We start from the raw sequence: 24,901 nt of genomic DNA on the forward strand, positions 1-24,901 counted from the left end.
GATATTTTTTATAAGAATTTTCTACACAACAAATCAAAATTACAACTCTTGAGAAACGAAAAACGAAATCGATCTTCATTCTAGTTTTGTGGGACTGCCTACAACAAATCAGAAAGAATGTGCCGGGAGCTTTGGTTCGTGGACGCGTTCACAGATCGTTGAAGAGGGGGCTTATGATTTAAATCGTTTATCGAAGTAGCAATTGAACGATTCTTATCGAAGTAGATAGTCGTTCTTCTTAAACTCAGTCAAGCTTATTTCAAGGCGTGGCAGAAAGAATTCCAAATCTTCCATCTTTTTTCTTTATGTCTCTCTGCACCTCTGTAAATGCTTACAATGCGGTCGATCCTCGTCAGAGTGACCCCGGAGGGGGGTATTTTTAGCCTCAAGGGTCTGTAACTGCCAAAACTACATCGAAGAAGTCAGTACGGCGAGCAGTGTTTACTGTCTCGCTGGCGGAGAGCGTTTGCTGTCTTCGACAGCGATGCAGTAAATTTGCTGTTCTGGCTCAGCGAGAAGTAATGCTGTCTCGGAAATGGTAGTTCTCGCTGTACTGTTCTTCCACGTTTCAACTCGTTTATTTGGCAGTTATCACGTGATTTTCGCTAATGATGTTTCCCACGTTCCTTGCAGTTAATGGACCGTGTAGGCAGTTTACAAATGTAGTTTTGACTATGTTCAACACCCGTGTCTCGCTGGCGGCCAGCAAAGACTGTCTGCTGGGAGACAGCAAAGACGTGTCTCGCTGGCGAGACAAGCAAGACTGTATCGCTGGCGAGACAGTTCATACTATGTTTTGATTTATTGTTCAAAAGTATGAAATCCTTTCTTGTGAATTTTTTGAATTGTTTATCTAGGCCTTGGGCTATCTTTAGCATTTTTGATGGCTACAAGATACCCCTCAAGAAGGATTCTAGATCATTTTTTATTAGAGGAGCAATGTGATACTTGGTAAGATAGATTTTCTTCGATCCTTCAATGCTTGGTGAATAGATCGTATGAAAGGAGTTGTAAATTGGGCTTCAATTTCTCCTTCTTTCGAATTTGTTGTAATCGAACAGAGTTATAATGAATTCCACAGCAGCGACTTTTGAACCAAACAGTGCAGTCTAGAAAACAGTTAACTGGGGATTTGGTGATCCAATATCTCAATATGTTGAATCTTATCAATTCTATAACTTTTGGTTATCATGAATACAAAAGAGAATGGTTATGGGAGGCTAAAAAGGTATTTTCAGTTAAATCTTTTTATCATTTCCTTGTTGATGGTGGTCTAAGATTTGATTGTACAAATTTATGGGATCTTCCTATTCCTTTAAAAGTTAAGTTTGTAGTTTGGCTGGCTCTAAGAAATGGTCTGAATACGACAGATATTCTAGCTAATAAAGGAGTTTCTTTACAGAAGACTTGTTGTTTGTGTGCTAAAACAGATGAAGATCATTCACACTTGTTTCTTAACTGTGAGTTTGTGTACTCCATTTGGAGATCAATCCAATTCAAGTTGAACACTGACAAAGAATTTAGATTAAATTCTATAAAACAAGTTTGGCTACAGTGGTCCAATGGATACAATGGAGATTCTAATATGAAGAGAAAAGTTTTCATATGCTCTCTTATATGGTGTGTCTGGCAGGAGCGCATGACAGATTATTTTCTAATAAACAGAAGAGTTCTCTTGTCCTCTTGAACAAAATTGTGACTTTCTCAACATTTTGGCTAGGATCTGAGGGGTGTCCTCTTGAACAAAATTGTGACTTTCTCAACATTTTGGCTAGGATCTGAGGGGATTTCTGCTCGAGCTGCCAGATTACAAGAAAGAAGAAGAAAAAGAATTTTGGCTAGGATCTGAGGGGATTTCTGCTCGAGCTGCCAGATTACAAGAAAGAAGAAGAAAAAGAGCTATTGTTTTATTACTGCTGATGCTGCTGAATTTGGGAGCAAAGATGGAGCGGCCACAGTGATTCAATTGGGATGAGTTCGTGCTGGTTTTATAGTCGCTGGTTATGCTCTTTGCTTTGTTTGAAAGAAAACTTCGTTAAACTTCTGATGTTTTGTTTTTGGTTACTTTTGACAAACTTGTTATCATCAGTTAGTTGTGGGCGGTTATATCCAGTTGTATATAGGGGATGGAGTACTACTACTTGTAGTATTTTCTTTTGAACTCTAGTATATACTCTTGGTTGGGAGTATGAACTATTTTTTGTAACAACCATCCTTTAATTTAGCTGGCTGGAATACCTTTGGGGTATTCCATCCTTTTTCTCAAAAACAAAAAAAAAAAAACTTTGGAAAAATTTCACTAAATCTCAATAAGTTTTGGTGTTTAGAACCTCCTAAAATTTTAAACTCTCGCTAAACCCCCAATAACTTTGGGAATCAAGAAAATCCTTAAGCATTTTGAATTTTTTTCACTTAACCTCCGATAATTATTCTACGATGTTTATGTGATATTCTGTCTTTGAAAACTCAAAATATGACGGGTAGATGCCATTATAGTGGTTAAGTGCAAGAATAATAACTTTTTGGGGATTTCTAGAATTCCCAAAGTTAGTAATTAAGAGTTGGGAAAAATGCTTTCAGCCCCCAAATTCGTAACAAATATGCTTCCCCCTCCCAAGACTTTTTCAACGCTCTAAAAACCCCCAAATTCGTAATAACTATGCTCTGAGCCCCCAAAACACAAAGCCCAAGAATTTTACACAGGTAAAGACTATAATACCCATTCTCTCTCTCTAATATTATATTCGTAATAACCATACAATCTCTCCTCTCTCCCTCCTCCTTCCCCCACCATTTTTGCCCTAGCTCCCTCCGTCCCTTCTGCAATCCTTGTGGTGGCCGAAGCTCCTCTCCGGTCTCACGCCTCGACCCCTCGCCTCTGCTCGCTGAGATCCTCCGTGTCCACCGCTGATCCCAGCGCGGCGTCTGCTCGACCCCTCGGCCTTTGCTCGCCGAGAATATTTCATGAAGCTCAGAACCTCAACCTTAACCTGTCCCTGCAGTCTGGGCCTCGTCCCGAGCACGCACGAGTTTTCTCGTGTAACTATTGCAGACAGACTTTTTACAGCACCCAAGCTCTTGGAGGACACCAGAATGCACACAAGCTGGAGCGCAACCTAGCGAAGAAGAGCAGAGAGATGGCTAATGATTGAATTGATCTCGTAATGACACGTGCGAACTTGATGTTTCTTTGTAGCTTCTGAAGCTAATGCATCTAGATTTACTAGCAACAGAGTTTCTTCCTGTCACATGTTTTCTTTTTGGGATCTTTTTCTTTTTTTATTTTCCCCCTTCAAAATAAGTTTTCCTGTTCGAAAAAGAATGCCTCTTCTCTCTTGCATTAACGGTATTTTCTTTCTTCACGTTTAATATACATGTACCCAATGATAGTTATCTTTTCTATTTGCAGATAAGGTTACGGTTGTTAAGGTTACGGGTTGTTAAGATTACGGGTTGCTTGTTAAGGTTACGTGTTGCTTGTTAAGGTTACGGTTTGCTTGTTAAGGTTATGCGTTGATTGTGAAGATTAAGCTTAACAACCAACCCGTAACCTTAACAACCAACCCGTAACCTTAACAATCAACGCGTAATTTCCAAAAAGACCATCTTTCTGTTTTAATAGGTTTTACCATGCTTCGTGCAAATGACTTTGAATGATGATTAGGTTTTGGGCTTGAGTTTTAATGTTACACGTCTGGGGTCTGCTCCTAATGTGTACGGATCCTTGCTTAACTGGTTACGGTTAACTCTAACCACCAACCCGCGGTAACCTTTACACAACGCACCCCGCTATCCCACATTCACAGACGCAACCCCGAACCTTTAACATCCAACCTAGTACACCTAACAAGCCAACCGTATAACCTCTACAACCAACCACGTAACCCTTAACACACAACGCGCTTCCATCAACCTTGAACAACCCAACCACCGTATAACGTATTAACCCCAGACGCAACGCGTCACAACCTTCAAAACCCACCGGTACAACCTTCCCTGCATGAAAAAGGATGAATGAAGTACTTTAAACACACACGCACAAGTTGTATGAAAAGACATAAAGTCACAACTTAATTTCCAAAACACACGCGACTATAGAGTGCGTGGGGGGATGATGACGCTGGAGGATGGAGAGGGGGTTTGATTGCGTCTGGGGAGAGGATTGGGTTGGAACAGAGGCGAGGGGTCGAGCGGAGGCCGCGCTGGGATCGGCGGTGGACACGGAGGATCTCGGCGAGCGGAGGCGAGGGGTCGAGGCGTGAGACCGGAGAGGAGCTTCGGCCGCCACGAGGGTTGCAGAAGGGACGGAGGGGGCTAGGGCAAAAATGGTGGGGGAAGGAGGAGGGAGAGAGGAGGGATTATATGGTTATTACGAATATAATATTAGAGAGAGAGAATGGGTATTATAGTCTTTACCTGTGTAAAATTCTTGGGCTTTGTGTTTTGGGGGCTCAGAGCATAGTTATTACGAATTTGGGGTTTTTTAGAGCGTTGAAAAAGTCTTGGGAGGGGGAAGCATACTTGTTACGAATTTGGGGGCTGGAAGCATTTTTCCCTTAAGAGTTTCAAAATTCTGGGGTTAGTTGTCAAACGCCAACTTGGCGGTTTAGTTAAATTTATCCAAATTTTGGATCACAGGTTGCCCAGATGTTTTTTTTTTTTTTTTCACTTCTACATTTTGGATTAGGTAGAGTTTTCTTTTGACAATTTATGCTACAAATTCTTCAATTATTTTAGGTGACAACAAGAAAGTTTTCTAACCAGCCTACAGGTTCCCTTCAGCTTTATAGCATACTTCTACTGACAATTTTTTCGTAGATTTCCTCAGTCTACAATCTAATCAAGAACTCGCAGAGCACGCTCACTCTCATTTCAGCAGAGAGAGGACGAAGGTAGGTCCCTTTTGTTTGCTCTGTTCTCCCATAGCTGGGCTTTTTTCAGAACTCTTTGACTTTAGTTCATTAATTACTCCTATTCTGTGTCTCTGTATAGGGATTAAGATTTTGAGATTGCATATTCAGCTGAATGGCTAGCATCTTTACATATGTATTTAATAAGAAACATAGTTACCTAACATTTCATACATGGTGTGCAAAACATTTTTACATCCGCAACATACATACACTAAAATATGAAAAACTTAGGACGGTCTTAGTGCGGAACTAGTCGAGTACGTAGAAATTCCCATCGAGCACCCCACATGCGAGCAGAATGTTCTCCACTTACAGATGACGATAGGAGGGTTAGTTTGGTCATTTCAACGATATCATTCGCATAATGCTCAGAATACCTCACTTGCATGCCAATCACTGCGGGTGTGTTTGGCAACTCACCCAAAATTGAGACAAGGATAACCCAGCCCCATGCTCTATCATAAACTAGTTCTAGTTTAGATAAAGAGAAGAGTGGGCCAATTATGATCCATTTTTTTATCGGGACAACCCTGCCCCAGCTTCATTTAGTCCTGATCTTGTTTAAAGAGATTGCCAAACAGGGGCAGATCTATCACACTCTAGGATCGCAACCCTAGACATTTACGAATTTGCATGTATATTCATGCAAAATTTTACATCCACCCCACTATGAATTATAAAAATTAGACCCCCAAAGCCCAAAACACAGCAATTTGAATTAATTAATTAGAAAGTAAAATCTTATTTAAATTTCTAACAAAAAGTTTTATTGCGATGCATTCTCATTATGTATTATTATAGTTTTATAATGTTATATTCATTTTATTTGTAGGTGCTTAAAGGAAAACTTTCTGGATCGTCGCCAAAGACGCGCTACAAGAGTGAGCGTATTCCACTTAACATGAGTGTTTTATTCCCTGCAGAAGACTTCATTAACCTGAACAAAGCATGTAGCGTGGGCTCCGCAAATTGCACGCGCAATCCCCGATGTAGGAAGAAACAGACAAGTTTTGGGACCCACGAATGAGAAGGACATCAGGCTTGTTTGGCGGTCGTGGTCCTCGTGGAGACACGAAGGATGACAGAGAGCCATCGTCCGCAAATTGCAACGCCCTTGTCATTTCGAAAGATTATTCACCGCGCTTGGCTAATTCAGTTCATCATCTAGGAACGGGCGTAGCTAAAATATTCATTCTCACTTTTGGTTTATGTATATATTAACCATGACAGATTTTTTTGAAGTTAGAATTCTCATTCATCGTTCTTCTTCTTTCTCACTTTTTATGGGAATAAGCATCTCCGATGACTTGATAGGGAAGAGACATTTTCACTTAAGTAAAAATGAAAAAGCTAAATTAAATATCAAATATGTCATGATATCTTATTAATTATCCTAATAAAAAACAAAATTGATTTTTCATTCTCACCTTATTATCTAAATAAAAAATAAAATGATTTTTCGTTCTCGCTTCATTATCTACTCGCATCCAAACATGATAATAACGATGACCCATTTCATTTCTTCATTTATTCCATTATCACTTGATATGATTCTCCTGTACCAACCGAGGCATGCGCGTGATTTTAATTTCTACTAGCATTCATGTATCATACCCAGAGGAGAGAGATTGTTCATCAATCTCTTTGCCGATTTATAAGCTATAAAAGTATAAGTAAATACTAGGAGGCAAATTGAAGACTCCAAAGCAATCGAGCACCATAATGCAACTAAACTGAGATCTGCACCGAAAGCTAATTGCACGTAAGCAAAGAGCCTAAATAGGGAAAAATCATAATAGTATAAGAGAAAGCTAGTCAAAAGTCATGAGCAAAGAAATAATGATGGTAATGGTACATGAGAAAGCTTAGACCTCCACTGCATATAAACTGCTAAAAATAGAAATGCTTTTTCCGGAAATACACAATAGTCTGGTGTTAAATTTCCATAGTAGTATACAACTGCAGTAGTTCAAAACCACAACATTGAGTAACCAAAACCAGATCTCAAGTAGAAGTACAAAACTGTACTCTAGGATTAAAAAGTGTCATGCTAACAACTGGACAGCCAAGCTAAGGGTAACACAACCCAATACTCAGATTCTACTGGGTTATAGACACCTGATCTTGACCATTAGCAACATTTGCTGAAGCTCATCAATTCATTAGAAATTCTCTCTTTTAGAACTTTAATCGGCTATACCAACACCGTTAGTGTCAAGATCCGCTTCACCCATTCCTGTATCTTCCTCCTCTTCAGAACCTTCATCGCCATCAACTTCCTCGTTTGCAGATGTTAGTTTGGCCATGTGCTCCGCAAGGAGCTTATCATCTCGTTCACTCACCTGAAAAAAAAAAGTGCAGTGTATAACAAAAAAAACAAATAAGCAGGTGGCAATTTGAAGCCGGAAAATATCCTATAGAGGGCCTTCCATAGACAACAATGCAATCACTATCAACGCAATCATCTGTCTATCGATGCAGACAGTAGTGATTGCATTGACATGTGCATCAAGACTCATAATAACAATGTCAGGTGTTAAACCTCCGCTTCCACTATACGATATTCTACAGAAGATCCTATATAGGATTCTTTTCCCTTGAAGCTATATCCAGACGAACGAGAAATGATGAAGAACAAAATTGACATATGAAGCAGCAAAGCTGCATATGACTGTATAATGTGGAATCAGAAGCAACAACAAACCCAAAAAGAGAGAATTTAGTAGGAACCAGAACTCACCGCTCTAGGTGCCTCCTTCACAAGTAGTTTCCCCTTGTGCAAATCTATAGCTTCAGTGCAAGCCTTGATAGCATTAGTGAGAACTGTTATCCCTTGTTCCTGTCATGAAGCGCCACAAGGAACAAATTAGCTCTTTTAAAATATGTTTTACTAACGATGCATACTTGGCTGATAATAAATCTCCTAGTCAGTTTAAAAATGATAAGGGTAAATATTGGAAAAGCTTGAGACCTGAGAGCATGAAACCACAAGCTAAAACCAGGTGTAGCCTTGGGAGCAACACATTCCTCACATCTAAAATATAAGCGTTTAGCTAAATGACTACCCTTATGATCCCTAGCAACATACAAATTACTGATTTACCACGTATTCTACAAGCATGTGTAAAGCTCCTTGAGATTGCATTGTATCATCCATCGAAAGATTCAAGAGTATTTCAAATCACATGATATGAGAAAAGTTGACTTTAGGCTGTGCACTCGGTGTTCTAAATGCCGGCTACCATGTCGGACATTGTCGACCCACATGTCGGATTTAGGGACCAACCGACATAATATGGGGCTTTTCAATACGTATTGCGTTTTTAAGGTTCATGTCGCATATATCGGGGGGCATGTCGGATATGTCGGGCGGATATATCGGGGGCCATGTCGGCTATGTCGGCCGATTTTTCAGTTTGAAAAATTGGCTGATTTTTTGGTTATGTTTGTCTAATCAGGTTTGTGTTTAAATTCCTGATTGTCTTAATGTTGCTTCCAAAGATAAAACCCAATCAATTAATAAAAATAAAAAAAAAGACCGAAATCATTTCCGTCGCTTCTCTTCTCTCTCTCCTTCGACATCTTATCAGTCTCTTCTCCGAGTTGTTCCTTCCACATCAATATTGGGTGATCTTCTCTCTCATTAACTACCAACATTGCACTCCTCTTTTCTCGTCTCTTTCCTTCAACATCAACCCTAATCATCATAAGTTATTTACTTTTTTTATATGGTTAGATAAAAAAATTTATTAAGTATGTTTAGATTTCATTTACGATATTTATATTACACATACGCACACCATCCGATATGGCAATCCGATATTTTTTTTATGTCCCCTGACATATCCCCGATTTCCGCTATCCGACATGAATCTTAGCCATCCAATATGAACCCGACATCCAACGTTTAAAACCTTGTGTGCACTTGCTTGACATGACCTTGGCTTTAAATGACATGTGACACATGCACATCCTCTCAATGTGATAAGAGTGCTCTTGATGCCTTTACAATAAAACCAACATTCAAGTTTCTCGATATTTCCTTTCCTTGGAAGTTCAAAACTTGTCCAGAATTTCATGGGTACAAGTTATTGTGGTTGTTGTCGTTACTGTTGTTAGGTATAGGAAGGATAAATCATGAAAGCCCTCACAAGGATTATCCCGATAAAAGGATATTAACTCAGTGGTTTAGGGGCTATTTGGTTCAAAAACCATATTTATAGAAAACTCAAATCCTAGAAAAGATTTTTTTTTTTTGGTGCTTTCTATGAGTTTCTTGGGAAAAAGATTTAGTTGTTTGGTTCACCCCTAAATCATGACCAAAAAATAGAAACCTCAATTTTACATGTTTGGTTGGTGCCTAAAAAATAGGAAACCATATTTATAAGAAACAATTCGGATGGTGCATAAAAAGCCCCCCCCCCCCCCCCCCCAAAAAAAAAAAAAAAATCATTCATCTTTATTCAATTTCCAGCCCATTTCCAAGCTAAAAACTCAAAAATGGTTTTTCTTGTGTTTTTGAGGTGGCATGACGTATCAAGAAAACGTTTTTTAAAGAGTTTGAACCAAACTGGAGAATAGGAAAACTTTTATGGAAAAAGCTGATGTGGTTTTTCTAGTTTTTCCCCAAACCAAAGAACCCCTAAGACAAAAGAAAAGGCGCAGATCAGAAAGAACATATTATTTTGGCCTAAAAGAACAGAGTGCAATCCTGTTGAACGAAAACCTTAAAAACAGAAGAGCAAAAGGTATGATGGTAAATCCATGAATATTTGGATTCCGTCAGGAAACGTTGATGGACCGGGCTGATTGCTGAAGTTTACATTTGAATATCGCGTTTGTGGATCCCAATTTCTTCTACAAGTAACCAGCTTGTCTCCCCCTCCTTATTCATGATCATGGACTCGAAATCAGTTGATCAATTTTCAGTCTGTTCGTTGCATTAAATCCAAGTCCCTCCTTTCTTATACCTCCATATAATTTATCCCATGATACACAATAATGTACTTTCTCAAAACCAATTTCCAAAAATAACAATTTTTCACTTTCAGAATCCATATTTAACAAATATCAGAAAATGCCTCATTCCAGCTTAGAATTACTTCTAGCATAGCAGTTACTGGCTAATACACATCTTCTTGACATTCAACTTGGCTAGTAAACACTTTTGCAGTTTATTCTTATGATCAATTTTCATAGTTTGTTTGCCACACAGGCATATTCAATTTCTTCTCATTTAAACTGGCTATGCAAAGATACTAATTTTAATGAAATTATAGAGTTTTAACTCGTAACTCCTTATCTTGTTTCTTTCATGATAACATTATTCTCCACAGCAAGACATATTTGTACGAATCACCCAAGTCATTATAACTCACCATGAAATGGCTCTTCAAAATCTGACCATTCACAAATATCCACTTAAATAGTATAGCTTAGTAGAAGCCAGTATATTTATAATTATTGTTGTTTTCCTTTCTTTTTTCCTTATTCAAGTATTCTTCTGCAAAATAAACAAATAACTGATACATGCTCCTTCAGTCTTGACGGCCAAATCCTCCTGTCTTATAATCTACACCTGAAGCTCTTATATCCTACATAAGACAGTTTAACTTTGTGTTTAATTCTTTATCATTAAAGATCTTCCTTGGAATGTGAAACTGAATTGATTCTTTACAAGAAGCATAAAAATAGCTATTTCATTGTGCAATCTGGTTTAAATTCCATAGTTAGTTGATTGTTAAAAAGAGCCATAACATGTGACACAAGTTACATACTATCATTTAAACGTCGAAATCTAACTTGTGAACAAAAATCAGCTAAATTGAGATTTGTATGGCAGTTACTAAATTAGAAAGAAAACAGAATAGCTTAAGACAGGTATTCAGGAGGGGGGTGGGGTGTGGGGTATTGAGAGAGGGAGGGAGATAAACTTCTGAGATCCCGATCCCAAAACATCAATTTCAACCCCCGCAAACTTTCCAGATCTCAACGATAAGATGGCAACTTCATTCAGGCAAATCCTAGGCAAGTTATTAGAAAAACACTTCATGTTTCTTACACTTTTAAAAGCAATCAGATGCTTGGACACTTTGAAGACACTTGTGAACATTCCTCCGACACATCAAGTGATCAATTCAACGGGTCATCACCCTTCAATTTCAATATCAGTACTCAATATGACGAATCTAGTGTCAAAAGATAAACCAACATCTGAATCAATTATAAACAATGACTGATTGGTTAACTGGTTTGCTGATATTTGAGTATACAGAAGCAGTTGTACATGTTCATATTAAATATAGCCAGTTACCCGTGTCAAAATTTCGGAACATTCCCATGTGAAGGACTCCATGACACATGAACACTTGGGAGGCATGTTTAGTGCCATCCATGCTGGCCTAGGTGTTGCAAGGACAATTCACAACTTGAAAAAGAGAAACCTGGTCAAAAAGATCATGGATCACTGATCAATCAGCTTCTATATGACCTATAGTCAAGCCAAGGTTGCGGAAAGCGGAGCGAATGGTGCCAATTAGATTTTTGGGGCTTAAACGGGGCTTAAGTGGAAAAAAAGCACCAAAGCATTTTCTTGTTTTTATCTTAAATAAGGATAAAGTTCCAAAAAAAATAGGGGGAAAATCTAAAAATTATAGAACAAGCAAAAATGGAGGAAAATTTTCTACAAATGCATATGTGATAATATATAGAGATCCTAAATATGAAATAGATGTGTAACAATAATTAGATTGAATCACACAATATTGTTAAATAATATACACATTGTAATGTGATATACTAACATGTAGTTTGATATTCACATCATAGTCAACAAGTTAATGTCTTAATAATGAAAATTATCCCAGAAAAGAAAAGATACTTATAAAATACAATTCATCATTATATTGCTCCAAATTTCTTCCAAACTTCAAATGGGTACCTCCTGGGGAGAAAAAAAGGGGAAAACCCATGTAAACATGAAGAGAGAAAAAAAATACAGAAAGTGTTTTGACCGCCTAACATTAGCATGGCAGCGCCTAAGCCTCTTTTGGCCACTTCGGGCCGCATTTTGGCTGTTATGGCCGTTTTTAAGCTTTTTTGGGCCACTTTTTGACAGCTTTTGTCTCAATAGATCTTCCTTAATGGGGGCACCCTTCTAGACGAAAGCGGCCCAACTGCTTAATTGGCCCGCTTGAGCCTTAACAGAGCAGGAAGGTGTTGCTTCCACCTTTTTAAGCACTTTTTATCGCTTTTTACAACATTGATTATAGTTGTTTTGATGCACACTATTGGCAATACTAAATTGTGTCTGTTTAGTTGTTTCAGAACACTAGAAGACCAAAAGGAATAGAATGTAAAAACAAATAGTACTGGTGCAAAAGAAGAAGGATACAGTCGTCACCAGTCATTGCTATCAAAAAGATCCTAGGCCACCCACCAGAAAACCTATATTCAAAGGGTTCCAGATCTCAAAATGCATTTACCAGTAATGCCTAAGGGTGTTTGGATGACACAGCCTCAAGTATTTTAACAATTTAAAAGTAGATTTCATTTTTGACATGGAAAGGGAAAATTGATAGTGATGACTTGTTTGGATGTCAATTTTTTTAACTAAATTTCTAAGGATTACAATCCAAAAATGGCACAATTCCTCGGAGAGAAAGAGGCCTTTTCTTTTGGGCTAATGGAATGGATCTCTCTTGAGTACAGGCCTATCCTTTTGGATAGATCTCGCCAGGTGGAGTAATCTGGGATCAAAACAAACTTCTTGGATTCTAGCACAAATGAACATAGATGTAATCTAAAGGATTCCCCTCCTAAATGAAATGCAAAGGATTTTCTCTCCGACCAAAAACTGGCAAAACCCAGGAAAATCAATCCAAAACTAGAAAAATTAAAATGAAAGAGAATGAAACACAGATAATTTAACAGTTCATACTAAGAATAGAAATGCAGGTAGTTGTGTTTTTATTATTGTAGACCACCTTTAATATGATGACATACCATTTCTTTACATTTGTCAGTATTCACCATGATGCATGTGAATAGCCCATCTAGGTTAATTACCAAAAGATGATCCCAGACCTTGAAGGATAATTATGCATCCTTCTACCATGGCCAACCCCATCCATTCCCTACTTCCTACACGTTATTCCCTCACAACAATCGACTTAATTCTACAACTGACAACCTAAAGAAACAACATTAACTAACAAAAATAGAGCCAAAGACATGATCTTTTTCAGACAAACCTTGTCAAGAGTTTGCGTGGTAAGAACATAAAGAGGCGGCGCGACCAACTTTATCTTCACTGGGCAATCAGCATTCCCAGCTGCCTCAGCTTTCTTCATTGCCTCCTGCAAAACCAAAATCAAACAAATTTAAAAAAAAAGGAAAAATAAAAGACAGAAAAAAAAACCCAGATGCAATACAAACACTGTTAACCAACCTTAATATGCAAAACCCCATCAAACTGAAAGCACTTCATCTCGATATCGGCCCTAATTTTCAACGGTTGTGGCGTCATCCTCCTCCTGATATTCTTCACCAGTGCCTCCTTCACCTCTGGTGTCATCGCTGTTACCACCTTAGTCACCTCCTCCCCATTGGGCCCCACCTCCTTCACCTCCCTCGTCAAGCAATCAAGAACTGTGTCCGGATCCGTCACAATTACCTTCGTCATGCCCCCCAAAAAATAATTATTAATCAATTATAGAATTAAGGCATATGACAACCAACCACAAATCCTCTCAACAAGAGAACTTGGTGAAGCCTAATTCTAATAGGGTTTTTTCATAGAAACCATCTTTAAAATAGGATCATTTTGTGGAAACCACCTTTGATTTCCAGTTTATACATAAACTGCCTTTAAAGTGTTTTTTGTTTCAATCAACCACCTGGGTCCGCTTTTCACTTCAGATTTTTCGACAATTGAACCCACCTAACCTCAACTAAGGACCATTTCTAATACAATTGGTATTCAACAACTAATTATCATAGCAAAATCGAAAGAACTTGATTTGAAAGTGGGCACATGTGGTTGCTTGCAACAAAAAGTACTTTAAAGATGGTTGTATAAATTGCAAATTTGGTTTCTATAGAATGACACTATTGTAAAGGTGGTTTCTATGAAAAAACCCATTCTAACATGCTCAACAAGCATATGTTCACAGATTATGATCCCAAAAAAAGAAATTAATATTTCTAATCCAAACACATGGATATTAAGTCAAGACATTCGGTACATAATAAGGAGTGTTTGGAGTTGATATATAATATAGCTTTCGTGTGTATATATGTTATGACAGAACAGGTACCAAATATATATGTGTATATATGTTATGATATAATATAGCTTTCGTGTGTGTATATACTATATATGTGTATATATGTCATGTCAGGGTACCAAATATTTCGCAATTTAATGGTCTAAAGTTTCCAATCCTTTTTAACTTTGATACCCTGACATGATGCCGCAAAGTTTCTCGAGTTATCAAAATGTGAAATTAACTTAAATTTGAAAAGTTTAGGGGAATCAAATTGTCAAACTGGAAAAACAATGTGAAACAAATGTAAATCACAACCTTAAAGGCCTCGAACGCATGCCCGTACTTCCGATAAAGCGGCCACCCGACATGAACATAGAGATCCTCAAGATCCAACCCCATCGTCTCAGCAACATGCCTCATAATAGAATGAACAAGCTTGCTCTTATTATACCTCTCTTCACAAGCTTGTATGTCCTCTTCAGACACCCGACGCTTCGAGAGATCGATGTACCCCTTCTCCTTGTCCACACGGAGAACCATGACGGGCTCCTGGCGGCCGACCTTGATGAGGCTGCTGACGCTGCGGATTCGGCGGCGGGAGAGCTCGGAGAAGAGGATCATGCCCTCGATGTTGTTGTACTCGAGGAGGGAGACGTAGGCGCCCATGTCGGCGATGTTCTTGACTTGGATCATGACGGCCATGTCAACCTCCGGGTACTTGGACTCGTACATGCGGCATTCGAGGTTTGGGGGATTGGATGACGACATTGGACTAGGGTTTTGGGGTTCTAGGGTTTGGGTTTGGGGATTAGGGTTAGGGTTTCTGAGAAAGGGGGTGGGAGAGACGGAACTCGGGAGGGCTGAGAAGGGGAAGGAGGAGAATCGGGAGAGTAGGGCTAGCTTTGATTTTACGGCGCAGCACAGGGAAATATCGCGGATAATTTTTCGATAAATACGAAAATTCGCTGAGGAAATAAGCGTTCGTTTTATATTAGCCCCTTACATCTTTAATATTTTAAAACTAGACCCTTCAATATTTGTAAGAATTACTAAAATTGTTAGTAGGTCCCCCATCCTATGAGTTGTTTAGAGTCAACCATGTTAATTAAGGTACCGTTTGGCAAAAGATTAAGTGAGGGGTTAAGGAGACTTAACCCCTTCTTAACCCGCTGTAGGCTGTCTAAAAATCACAATGGATAGCTGATCCAAACAAGTCCTGACAATAGGAGTTACAATCAGACGACTCCCCAATCACTGCATTCGCAACTCTGCCACCGCTATAAACACGGCCTCATCTCCGAGAAATAAAAGGTTGGACTTAGCTGGTGAGTTGCTGGGTAGAGAGCTGTGGGCAAATATTCGTCCAGAAGACACTATGGATGTTGATTCCCGTCAAGCTCCAACAATGAGAGCTACAATCAAATAGCTTTCACGCCGACGATCGAAAACGACAAATAGGAGACTTTTCACACGGATCGAGAAGAGTTACAATTCGACGACACTTCCGACAGCTGATGAAAACTCTGTTCAGTGGCCTTCACAACCAACAGTGAGAGTTACAATCTGACGACTCTCATATCCTATAACAGGCAAAGATCAATAAACAATAGCTTTTGTAATGTTATAGTGGACGAGGTTATAAGCCAACAAGTTCTCCCAAACGCAGAAATTCATTTCTGCGTTTCTCAAACGCACACAATCTGTGCGTTCATCAACAGACATCGAACTCTGAACGCAGAGTTAAATCACGAAACGCACCCATAACGTGCGTTATTCAACAGACTCAGCTATGTCCCGAACTCTGAACGCAGAATTAAATTTCAACGCACCAGCAGCCTGTGCGTTTCCAAGTTCAGAACACACGAGGCCCGTGCGTCTCAAATCCCTAACAGAGATTTAACTCTGCGTCCCAAACCTTGGGCGCAGAGTTAAAGCCCAGAACGCCAATTGAGGCGTTTTGACTTGTTCAAACGCAAGCTGAACGGCCTCATAACCGTTTATCCCACGTTCTGAGGGATTCTCGCCCACAAAGGAGCGGAAATAGGGGTTGGTTGCACTCCACATCACCCTATAAATAACCAACTTACTCAACTGAGTAAGGGGTTGGCGGGTTGAGAGGTTGATCAATCGGTTTCTGAGATAAAAAACCGCAAAGAGTTGAGGGGAGCGGGGATCAAAACCACCCAAGGTCAACAAATCTCGGCAGTTGAGTAATCGGAAGGAAGAGATCTTCGGGGGATCAAGGAACTGATCAACGATCAGTTAATCAAATCCCGAAGGATCCTTTCATCAAAGGTATCATCCACTTGGCAATTAACCGAATTTTCGGTTCCAACAACTCTGTTTTAGAGTTTTAACTCATTCTGAGTTCTTAAACTCGTTAAGAGTTTTTAATTAGCTTGTAACGCAAGTTAATCACATCAAACCAGACATTCGGTTTTCAACAACTCTTATCAGAGTTCTTAACTCGTTCAGAGTTCTTCAACACTCGTCAAGAGTTCTAAACCGAAGTCATCAAACACTTCAGTTATTCCAGTGAAGAAGGACGGTCGGATCGTCAACGGAGAGCAAGTTCGACGCGATCAATCGAAGGAAGCACTCCATCGCTACCAAGAAGAACCCAGTCTTAAACAAAGGAGAGAATCAAATCCATTCTCTTCTCTTTTGTAATCGGAATCCAAATTGTAATCGATTTTGAGAGAATACAAGTCAAATTTTCTTTCTTTGTCTTTTTACATCAAATTTCCAACAAACACAATATATCATAAAACCAACCATGATATACATTCACATTCAACACTCATTCAATTTCATCCGTCAATCCACAATATCGAATAATACTCGTCATATAATCACAATCACAATACATCTCGCATGCTCAAATAATATTCATTCACTACGCAATAAAATCACATATATATTTTATATATGTAAAATTCAAAAGTCATGATATGTCTTAACACAAGTCTCACTCACTCCTCGTCATCGTCGGCATCCCTGTTATCAGCATCGTCTGCATTAGAACGTCGTATCGTACTGCTGCTCCCTACAATACCTCCTCCAACCTGAAAAGAATATCACTCCACATAAGATATATATATACCAAAAATATAATAATAAATACATATATGTCGCGTCATATATACCTCTCCACCACCATGAACTTCATGCTCGGCAAACGCCAACTTAAAGATCTCTAAGTATATCGACTCAGGAAGAATCTCCTTCAACGATGGACAATCACTGAGGCGCTGCACAACATCCCAAGTCGATTGTGCACCCCCTAGCTCGCGCGTAATAATGGGAATAAATTGAAAAAACATCGAGGGTTGAACATTGTCCATTAAATACTGTCCAATTTTAGCCACGACGTACGATGTCACACTTGGTCGATTTGAGGTCGCGGACGAGTCATTTTGTATATTCCTGCTAGTGGAGACTATCCTAACTTTTGCACTTGATAAAGGCACCCTCCCTTTCTTGATTGGTTTAGAGCCATAAACTCCATCAACAATTTCCCTCCATTGCTCTCTAGTCATGCGATTAGGATCGGTAGGAGTGTTCTCTATGCTCTGAGACTGGGACAAGACAAAGTCTTGTGAAGCTTCAAGCGCCTCCTAAATAACATATAGCAATAGAAATAAATAAATTAGGGCAGTCTTAAGCAATGGAACTCAACCAATAGAAATAAATAAATTAAGACAATGTTATGAATTAAGTGCAAAGCTATATGATCACTTTCTTATTTCATTTATAGTCGACCTTTTTCAGCTATGATTCTGAAAGAAAAAGATATGTCACTGGACATGCATTTTTTACCTTCTTCGTCAAACATACTGGTATAATATGAGTCGTGCAGCCTAGGCTTTAAGTTCATGACTGTTACAAATACATCACAGCTAGGCTTGAAGTTCATGACTCTGTTACAAATACCCGGAAGATAACAGCTAGGCTTGAAGTACGGGAGCAAATTGCAGATAAGGCCCTCCCTGTTTACATATTTGCATATATCAATCCAATCTCCATCCGTTCAGTCAAAAGCTCTGAAAACTAACTCAAGTGCGTACAGTTCATGAAGCCTTTGACCGTAAAAACTATTCACCCGGCCGCCTGTTTCCGTTCAAAAAAGAAGCAGAAAAGCTTGATTCCACCTAGCAAAAAACACTAGGACGAGAATAGAATTTAACATACAAATGGATTTGGTCCGTTTTTTTTAACATTATATAGACTAGGGCCTATAATCTTAATGGATCACCTTTTATTAGCCATGACTTATCTCTAACTCAGAGAAAATGACACCACCAAATTCTTCTAAAAGCGAGCTTGGACCAAAGATCAAATAATTACAAAACCTGATTAGAGTTAGGTTTCACCCGCAACAAACTGATTGTTTCAATGAATACCACCGGCGGTCCTGAGGGTGGCTTTCCTGCGAAGACCAAGTTCAAGTCATTCTTGTGGCACGCTACCGCACCAATTCGACCAATGACACTTCTTGCTGGCTTTCTTGCTATCTGGTTGAAAAAGTGCGTGGTTCCATATCAGTCTGGCGACGCCTTGCCCTTGGAGGTACTTTACCCAGCAGTTCAGCTCGCCTATAAGAAGGAACTCTCACTTCTTCCGGTGATGGTGGCTAATATTCACCGAGGACTTCGACAGCTTTCCAGTGCGTTCACACGGAAGGAGACCGATTTACCAGGTCAGATTCCCACGCTTAAGGTGGAGCTCCCGTACGCTTATCTGATGGCCTGGTTTGTCCTTCATCGCTCGGATATGATGTCGGTGCCGAACGCCACAGACCATTCTGTTCCCCTGCTACAGTTGCTTGAGAATGGCAGGTGGGAGGGCCGCGGATTTTCTGATGTCAGACAGCAGTTGCAGGTCCATAAGTGTTGGGCATTCTCTACTTGTTTTCCGCAGTTCTCCGGTCGATATGGTGAATGCTTGATAGATGATGAGAGGCCTAGAGAGTACCGGACTTATTTAGACATCGGCTGCTTCAACTGGCTAGTGAATATTAGGCCCGGCTATCTGACTTTCCGGGTGAGGGATCAGTGCTTCATCGAACCATATCTACCGTGCCGATTCGCTCGCCAGTTTGGCTATGACCAGCTTTACATTGGGAATCCTCGTCAGCAGCTTCGTACTCATAGTGGTTTGATAGACGGTCTCCGCGCTTGGTTGTGGACCGTGACTGGCTGTACTGGTGTTAGATTTAGTCTCCCGAGTGCTGACCGGCAGTTGAACCTTACTTTCTTGAGCTGCAAATGGTTGTTAGCAGCCAACAAGACTATCCCTGTGAAGCCAATCGCAGAGTTAGAGGCTGAGGCAGCTTCCCAGGTTGATTCCCGCAGGATTCGGGAAAACGCCCGGGCACAGAGGATACGGAACAAGACTCGTCGGATTGACGAAGAGGGACAGAGGACATTCCATTCCACAGACGAGGCTTCGGGCGGGGATCCCGAAGATTACGATGACTTTTCCGAGCGAGGTTTGCACTTCATCTTTTTCTTCTATCTTCCAGAAGTGTTGAAACTGACTATGGTTTGATGTTCCAGATACCACAGTTGATCAGGATGAAGATTTCCGTCCTCCTCCTCAGGCGAGACCTTCGATCCCTATTGCTAGGCGGAAGAGATTGGCCCGCAAACCTCGTGTAGCTTCACGAGCATCTGACATGGATCTGGCTGGAGATGACCCTATTAGTGACAGAGGTAACGTCTACTCTTTGAACCATTTTCTTGGTTATTCTGAACATTGACTCATGCTTTTCCATTTCTATATAGGAGTGCGTGGGGAGGATGAGATGAGTCCCGATCCTGTTCCCTTATCTCCCGATGAGTCTGACCCACTACCCCCTGTAGAGAAGTCTACAGGGGTTGCTGACATTAGGGAGGAGATCAGTGTAGGACCAGATTCTGTGAGTCAAGGTACATCTATCACTGACAGCGTATTTCTTTAGATAATACATTAATGAATTTGTGTATCCTCTAACTGTCCTCTACTCCTTGCTCCTTCAGATAATTTGCAGGAGGCGAACCTTGGAAACGAAGAGGCTGATGCACCCGTGAGAGGTAACTCATTTCCATTAGTTGTAGTCTCTTCATTATTCTTTGGCACTTATATTCTTTTATGTCAGATTTCTCCATCGACGATTTTGACGAGGGAAGCCTGTTTGCGGACACTCCTATGATGCACTACATATATAGCTCACCTCAGATTGATGACCAGCTACCTGGAGACATGTTTCCTGAGTCCGCATTTGCTAACAATCCTGAGGATGGTTCCTTTGAAGGTATGTGCCTCCTGCTGAGTTGATTATAGGACTAGTCGACCTTGACTAATGCAGCTATAATGTAACGCCTCTGCGAATTCTGTTTTGAATTTGACAGGAGCTTTTGTTGAGAAAGACCATGTTGAGCCGGCTGTGCGACCAACTCCACCAGTCGATGCAGCTACAGTTGTTACATCTCCATCACCCCCAGTGACTCGAGGGGAAGGAGGTATAATTTAATTAGCTGAGCGATGCCGTTCATTTCCTCATTGAGGCTTTTGACGAACTTCTCTTCTTTGTGTAGGGCTTCCTTCTCAGCTTCATATCCTCGTTAAGGAGTTGTTATCAGGGGATGACCCTGAGAAGATCATCATCAGCGTAGAAGTCCGCTCTTATTTCTCCTCCCTGACTGTTATAATTGGCAAACTCCTCCACGACGGACTTTCTCTTCGCCAATTTAAGCCCTACCTCGATTCCAAGATAAACTTGATTAGGGACATAGGATGTCCGGATCTAGCGACGGCTATGGTTGATGACCTTGATCGCTTAGAGCGTGAGCTTCAGATGTTTCATGAGCTCCGGGATACAGGTGCCTCTTCATTCGTTGCTGCCGAGTTGGATGCTCGCTTACAGACATGGCGCAGTACTCGGATGGTTGCTGAGCTCGAGATTCAGGTGCAGCGGGACCGCATAGATCGAGTTGAGGCTGATTTCGCCACTAGATCTTCTTTCCTCGAGGAGCTTGATTCTCAGATAGATCAGCTCCGACGAGAACTCCGTGAGAAGGAAGACACAAAGATGCAGAATCAGCAAGCAAATGCTGCTTTATCTGATGAGCTGAAGTCCTTGAAGCAGAGACTGGCTGAGACAGAGGAGGATGCTGTGAGGACTTTAGCTGCGAACGAAGAGTCTGTTAGAGCTGAGTTGCAGGAGGAGCTTAGACGCTCTTATGACGAGAAGTTATCTGAATTCAGTCAGCAGATTCTTAGCCATGGGCTTGATGTATGATTTTATTTGCTGAAAACCTTGACATTTGATTCTCTTTAGTGGAATTGGTTTTTATCTTTATCTTTATTATGATTCCTCATCACGTTTGAAATGATTGACCATAATACTCATAGGATTTTTGGCAAACCCCCAGCCTTCAACGGGTTTGATTAGCCTTTACCGACTACCGTTTGAGTCGGGCTAGCATGCGGATTATCGGAATCCGTTCCGCATGTAACGTTGTGCTAAGGGAATGAACTCCCTTAGACTTCGTGCTATGATGTCGAATACATAGACTTCGCCATTGTTACGGGAATAGGCTACCCGGCGACACGTGTTAGGTGTTGACTTTAGGATTTTTTGGCTAACCCCCAGCCTTCAACGGGTTTGATTAGCCTTTACCGACTACCGTTTGAGTCGGGCTAGCATGCGGATTGTCGGAATCCGTTCCGCATGTAACGTTGTGCTAAGGGAATGAACTCCCTTAGACTTCGTGCTATGATGTCGAATACATAGACTTCGCCATTGTTACGGGAATAGGCTACCCGGCGACACGTGTTAGGTGTTGACTTTAGGATTTTTGGCTAACCCCCAGCCTTCAACGGGTTTGATTAGCCTTTACCGACTACCGTTTGAGTCGGGCTAGCATGCGGATTGTCGGAATCCGTTCCGCATGTAACGTTGTGCTAAGGGAATGAACTCCCTTAGACTTCGTGCTATGATGTCGAATACATAGACTTCGCCATTGTTACGGGAATAGGCTACCCGGCGACACGTGTTAGGTGTTGACTTTAGGATTTTTGGCTAACCCCCAGCCTTCAACGGGTTTGATTAGCCTTTACCGACTACCGTTTGAGTCGGGCTAGCATGCGGATTGTCTAACTCCGTTCGCATGTAACGTTGTGCTAAGAGAATGAATTCTCTTAGACTTCGTGCTATGATGTCGAATACATAGACTTCGCCATTGTTACGGGAATAGGCTACCCGGCAACACGTGTTAGGTGTTGACTTTATCCCTACTTAGGTTTCGGGATAAAATACCCCAGACTGGTCTTCTGGTGTCTTTTTCTACGGCGAAAGACTAAACCGGCGACGCGTGTTAGGCGTCGGCATATCCCTTCTTAGGATTCAGGATGACATTCCCCATGCGTGTAAGGCATGGATTTTGGTGTTATTAATGACGACCTGCCACAATGTTGAATATGTGGACGGGTGTTCTTTTTAACGGTTAAGAACTAACCGGCAGCGCAGGTTAAGCGCAGACTTATCCTTGCTTAGGTTTCAGGATAAAATACCCCAGAATCAGACTCTGGTGTCTTTTTGTGCGGAAAAAGACTAAACCGGCAGCGCGTGTTAGGCGCAGACTTATCCCTGCTTAGGATTCGGGATAAACTTCCTAGGATGAATCCTAGATTGATAGATTCTTAGAAAAGGTTGGTGCGGGAAAGGAAGAATTTTATATTCTATTTCCCGGTCTTCTTTTAGGGTGAAGGCGAACCCAACAGACAAGGAAGGAAGAATTTTATATTCTATTCCCTGATTCTGGAAAGGAAGAATTTTATATTCTATTTCCAGCGAAGAAGAAACTAGAAGTGGGGTGTCCACTCCGAGAATCTGGAAAATTTAGATAAACTTGCCTTTTATAGGATGGGTTATCTAAACTGAAGATGAGTTCTTCGTTTATCGAAGTGAAATTTTCAACTCCGGTTATAACCATGAACAAGGTTTAACCAAAGAGAAAAAGGGAAGGAGTTCTTTCGTTTATCGAAAAGGGACTCCGAACTGAAAGTGGACCTCTTGTTCATGGAGAGAATCAAGAGGGCCAGAAAAACATTTTTGGTGGACTCACTGTCAATTGAAATTGATCAGTGAGGGATTTTGGTGGTGACAATGATTTTGGGTTATCCTCTAGAATATTAAGTGTAATATTCTTCGAGGAACTTCCCGGTAAATGAGTTATCCTGAATGTACTAGGGATAGTACTTTTTCAGGAACTTCCCATTTATTGGCATTAATTGCCTGGCGCCCTCTTGAGTAATCAGGCGATATGCGCCGTTTGAATAGACTGTGTCTATTACAAACGGTCCTTCCCATTTGGGTTCGAATTTACCTTTCTTCTTGGAGGTGAGAATTATTGGTCGGCGAGCAGCGAGGACCAGATCTCCTTCCTTGAAGCTTCTCTGTCGGACTCTTTTGTTAAAAGCCCTTGACATCCTGGCTTGGTAAAACTCGATGTGTTGTTGAGCCTCCAAACGCTTTTCATCCAGCCTCTCGAGCTCTTCGAGACGCTTCTGATGTTGTTCCTCCGTCGTCATCTCCGTTGCGAGGGCGATCCGAAGGGACGGAATCTGAATTTCCAGCGGTAGCACAGCTTCACATCCGTATACCAGCGAATACGGGGTAGCTCCCGTAGGCGTGCGTATGGTGGTGCGATAAGCCCAGAGTGCTTCACCGAGTTTATCGTCCCAGTCTCGTTTATTGGTCTTCACGAGCTTTGACAGGATCTTAATGATCGTTTTGTTGAAAGCCTCAGCTAGTCCGTTTGCGGCGGGATAATAAGCTGTCGACGAAACGTCTTCGATTTTGAACTTGTCACAAAACCTGATGAAGGCGTTGCTTATGAACTGTGGACCGTTGTCATGAATGATCCGTCTTGGCACACCGTGTCGGTATATGACATGATGTTTAATGAAATTGATGACGTTGTTCGTCTTCACTTCTCTAAGCGGAATTGCTTCAGCCCACTTTGAAAAGTAATCCGTGATTATGAGAATGAATCGATCACCTTTGACTGAAGGGGGAAAAATAGGACCAACAATGTCCATACCCCATGTCTCGAACGGCCAAGACGTGGTTGACGTGTGCAACTGCTCTGGCGGTTGATGCATATAATTCGCATGTATCTGGCAAGCGTGGCATTCCCGTGCGTATTCGATTGCGTCACGAACCATTGTGGGCCAGTAGTACCCCATTCTTCTGATACGATCATACAGTTTAGGACCGGGTTGATGCGCACCACATTCTCCTTCGTGTGCTTCCTTAAGAACTTCCTTTGCTTCTCTGTTCGAAAGGCATCGGAGTAAAAGACCGTCGTACCCTCTACGGTATAATGTATGGGTTTCAGTATTATAGAAGAATCTTGGAGCTCTTCGGCGGATTGATTCCTTTTCTTTTACATCCTCTGGCAAGATACCATATTGGACGTAGTCGATGATAGGAAAACGCCAATCTCGGGACTCAGACCCAATTTGAGTTGAATTCACCTCCTTGGCGCTTATGTTTCCGTCATCTTCCTCTTCACTATCCATATCGTATATGGGTATGCAGAGTTGATGCGTCCTTACTGTGACTAATAGCTCAGTTTCGGGAGGCTGCGCAAGTGATACCTTTAGTGCTGCCAGTGCATCCGCATAAGCGTTCTGGAGGCGAGGGATGTATTCGATAAAGAATTCTTCAAA

The 24,901-nt window shown here is 40.9% G+C and overlaps 2 protein-coding genes across 2 annotated transcripts; both read right to left on the reverse strand.

Annotated features, from left to right (window-relative positions):
• On the reverse strand, window positions 6,770–15,132 carry LOC109848510 (eukaryotic translation initiation factor 2 subunit alpha homolog). Its single transcript, XM_020418032.1, has 5 exons — window positions 14,498–15,132; window positions 13,363–13,587; window positions 13,166–13,270; window positions 7,654–7,752; window positions 6,770–7,255 (listed from the first exon to the last, which is right to left on the reverse strand). Exons 1-5 carry the CDS (start codon window positions 14,948–14,950, stop codon window positions 7,100–7,102), a joined length of 1,038 nt encoding a protein of 345 aa, XP_020273621.1. The 5' UTR covers window positions 14,951–15,132; the 3' UTR covers window positions 6,770–7,099.
• Window positions 17,059–17,795, reverse strand: LOC109832992. Its single transcript, XM_020400514.1, has 2 exons — window positions 17,329–17,795; window positions 17,059–17,247 (listed from the first exon to the last, which is right to left on the reverse strand). Exons 1-2 carry the CDS (start codon window positions 17,719–17,721, stop codon window positions 17,155–17,157), a joined length of 486 nt encoding a protein of 161 aa, XP_020256103.1. The 5' UTR covers window positions 17,722–17,795; the 3' UTR covers window positions 17,059–17,154.

This window comes from Asparagus officinalis, chromosome 1, assembly GCF_001876935.1.
Source record: "Asparagus officinalis chromosome 1, Aspof.V1, whole genome shotgun sequence".
Classification (NCBI taxonomy): domain Eukaryota; kingdom Viridiplantae; phylum Streptophyta; class Magnoliopsida; order Asparagales; family Asparagaceae; genus Asparagus; species Asparagus officinalis.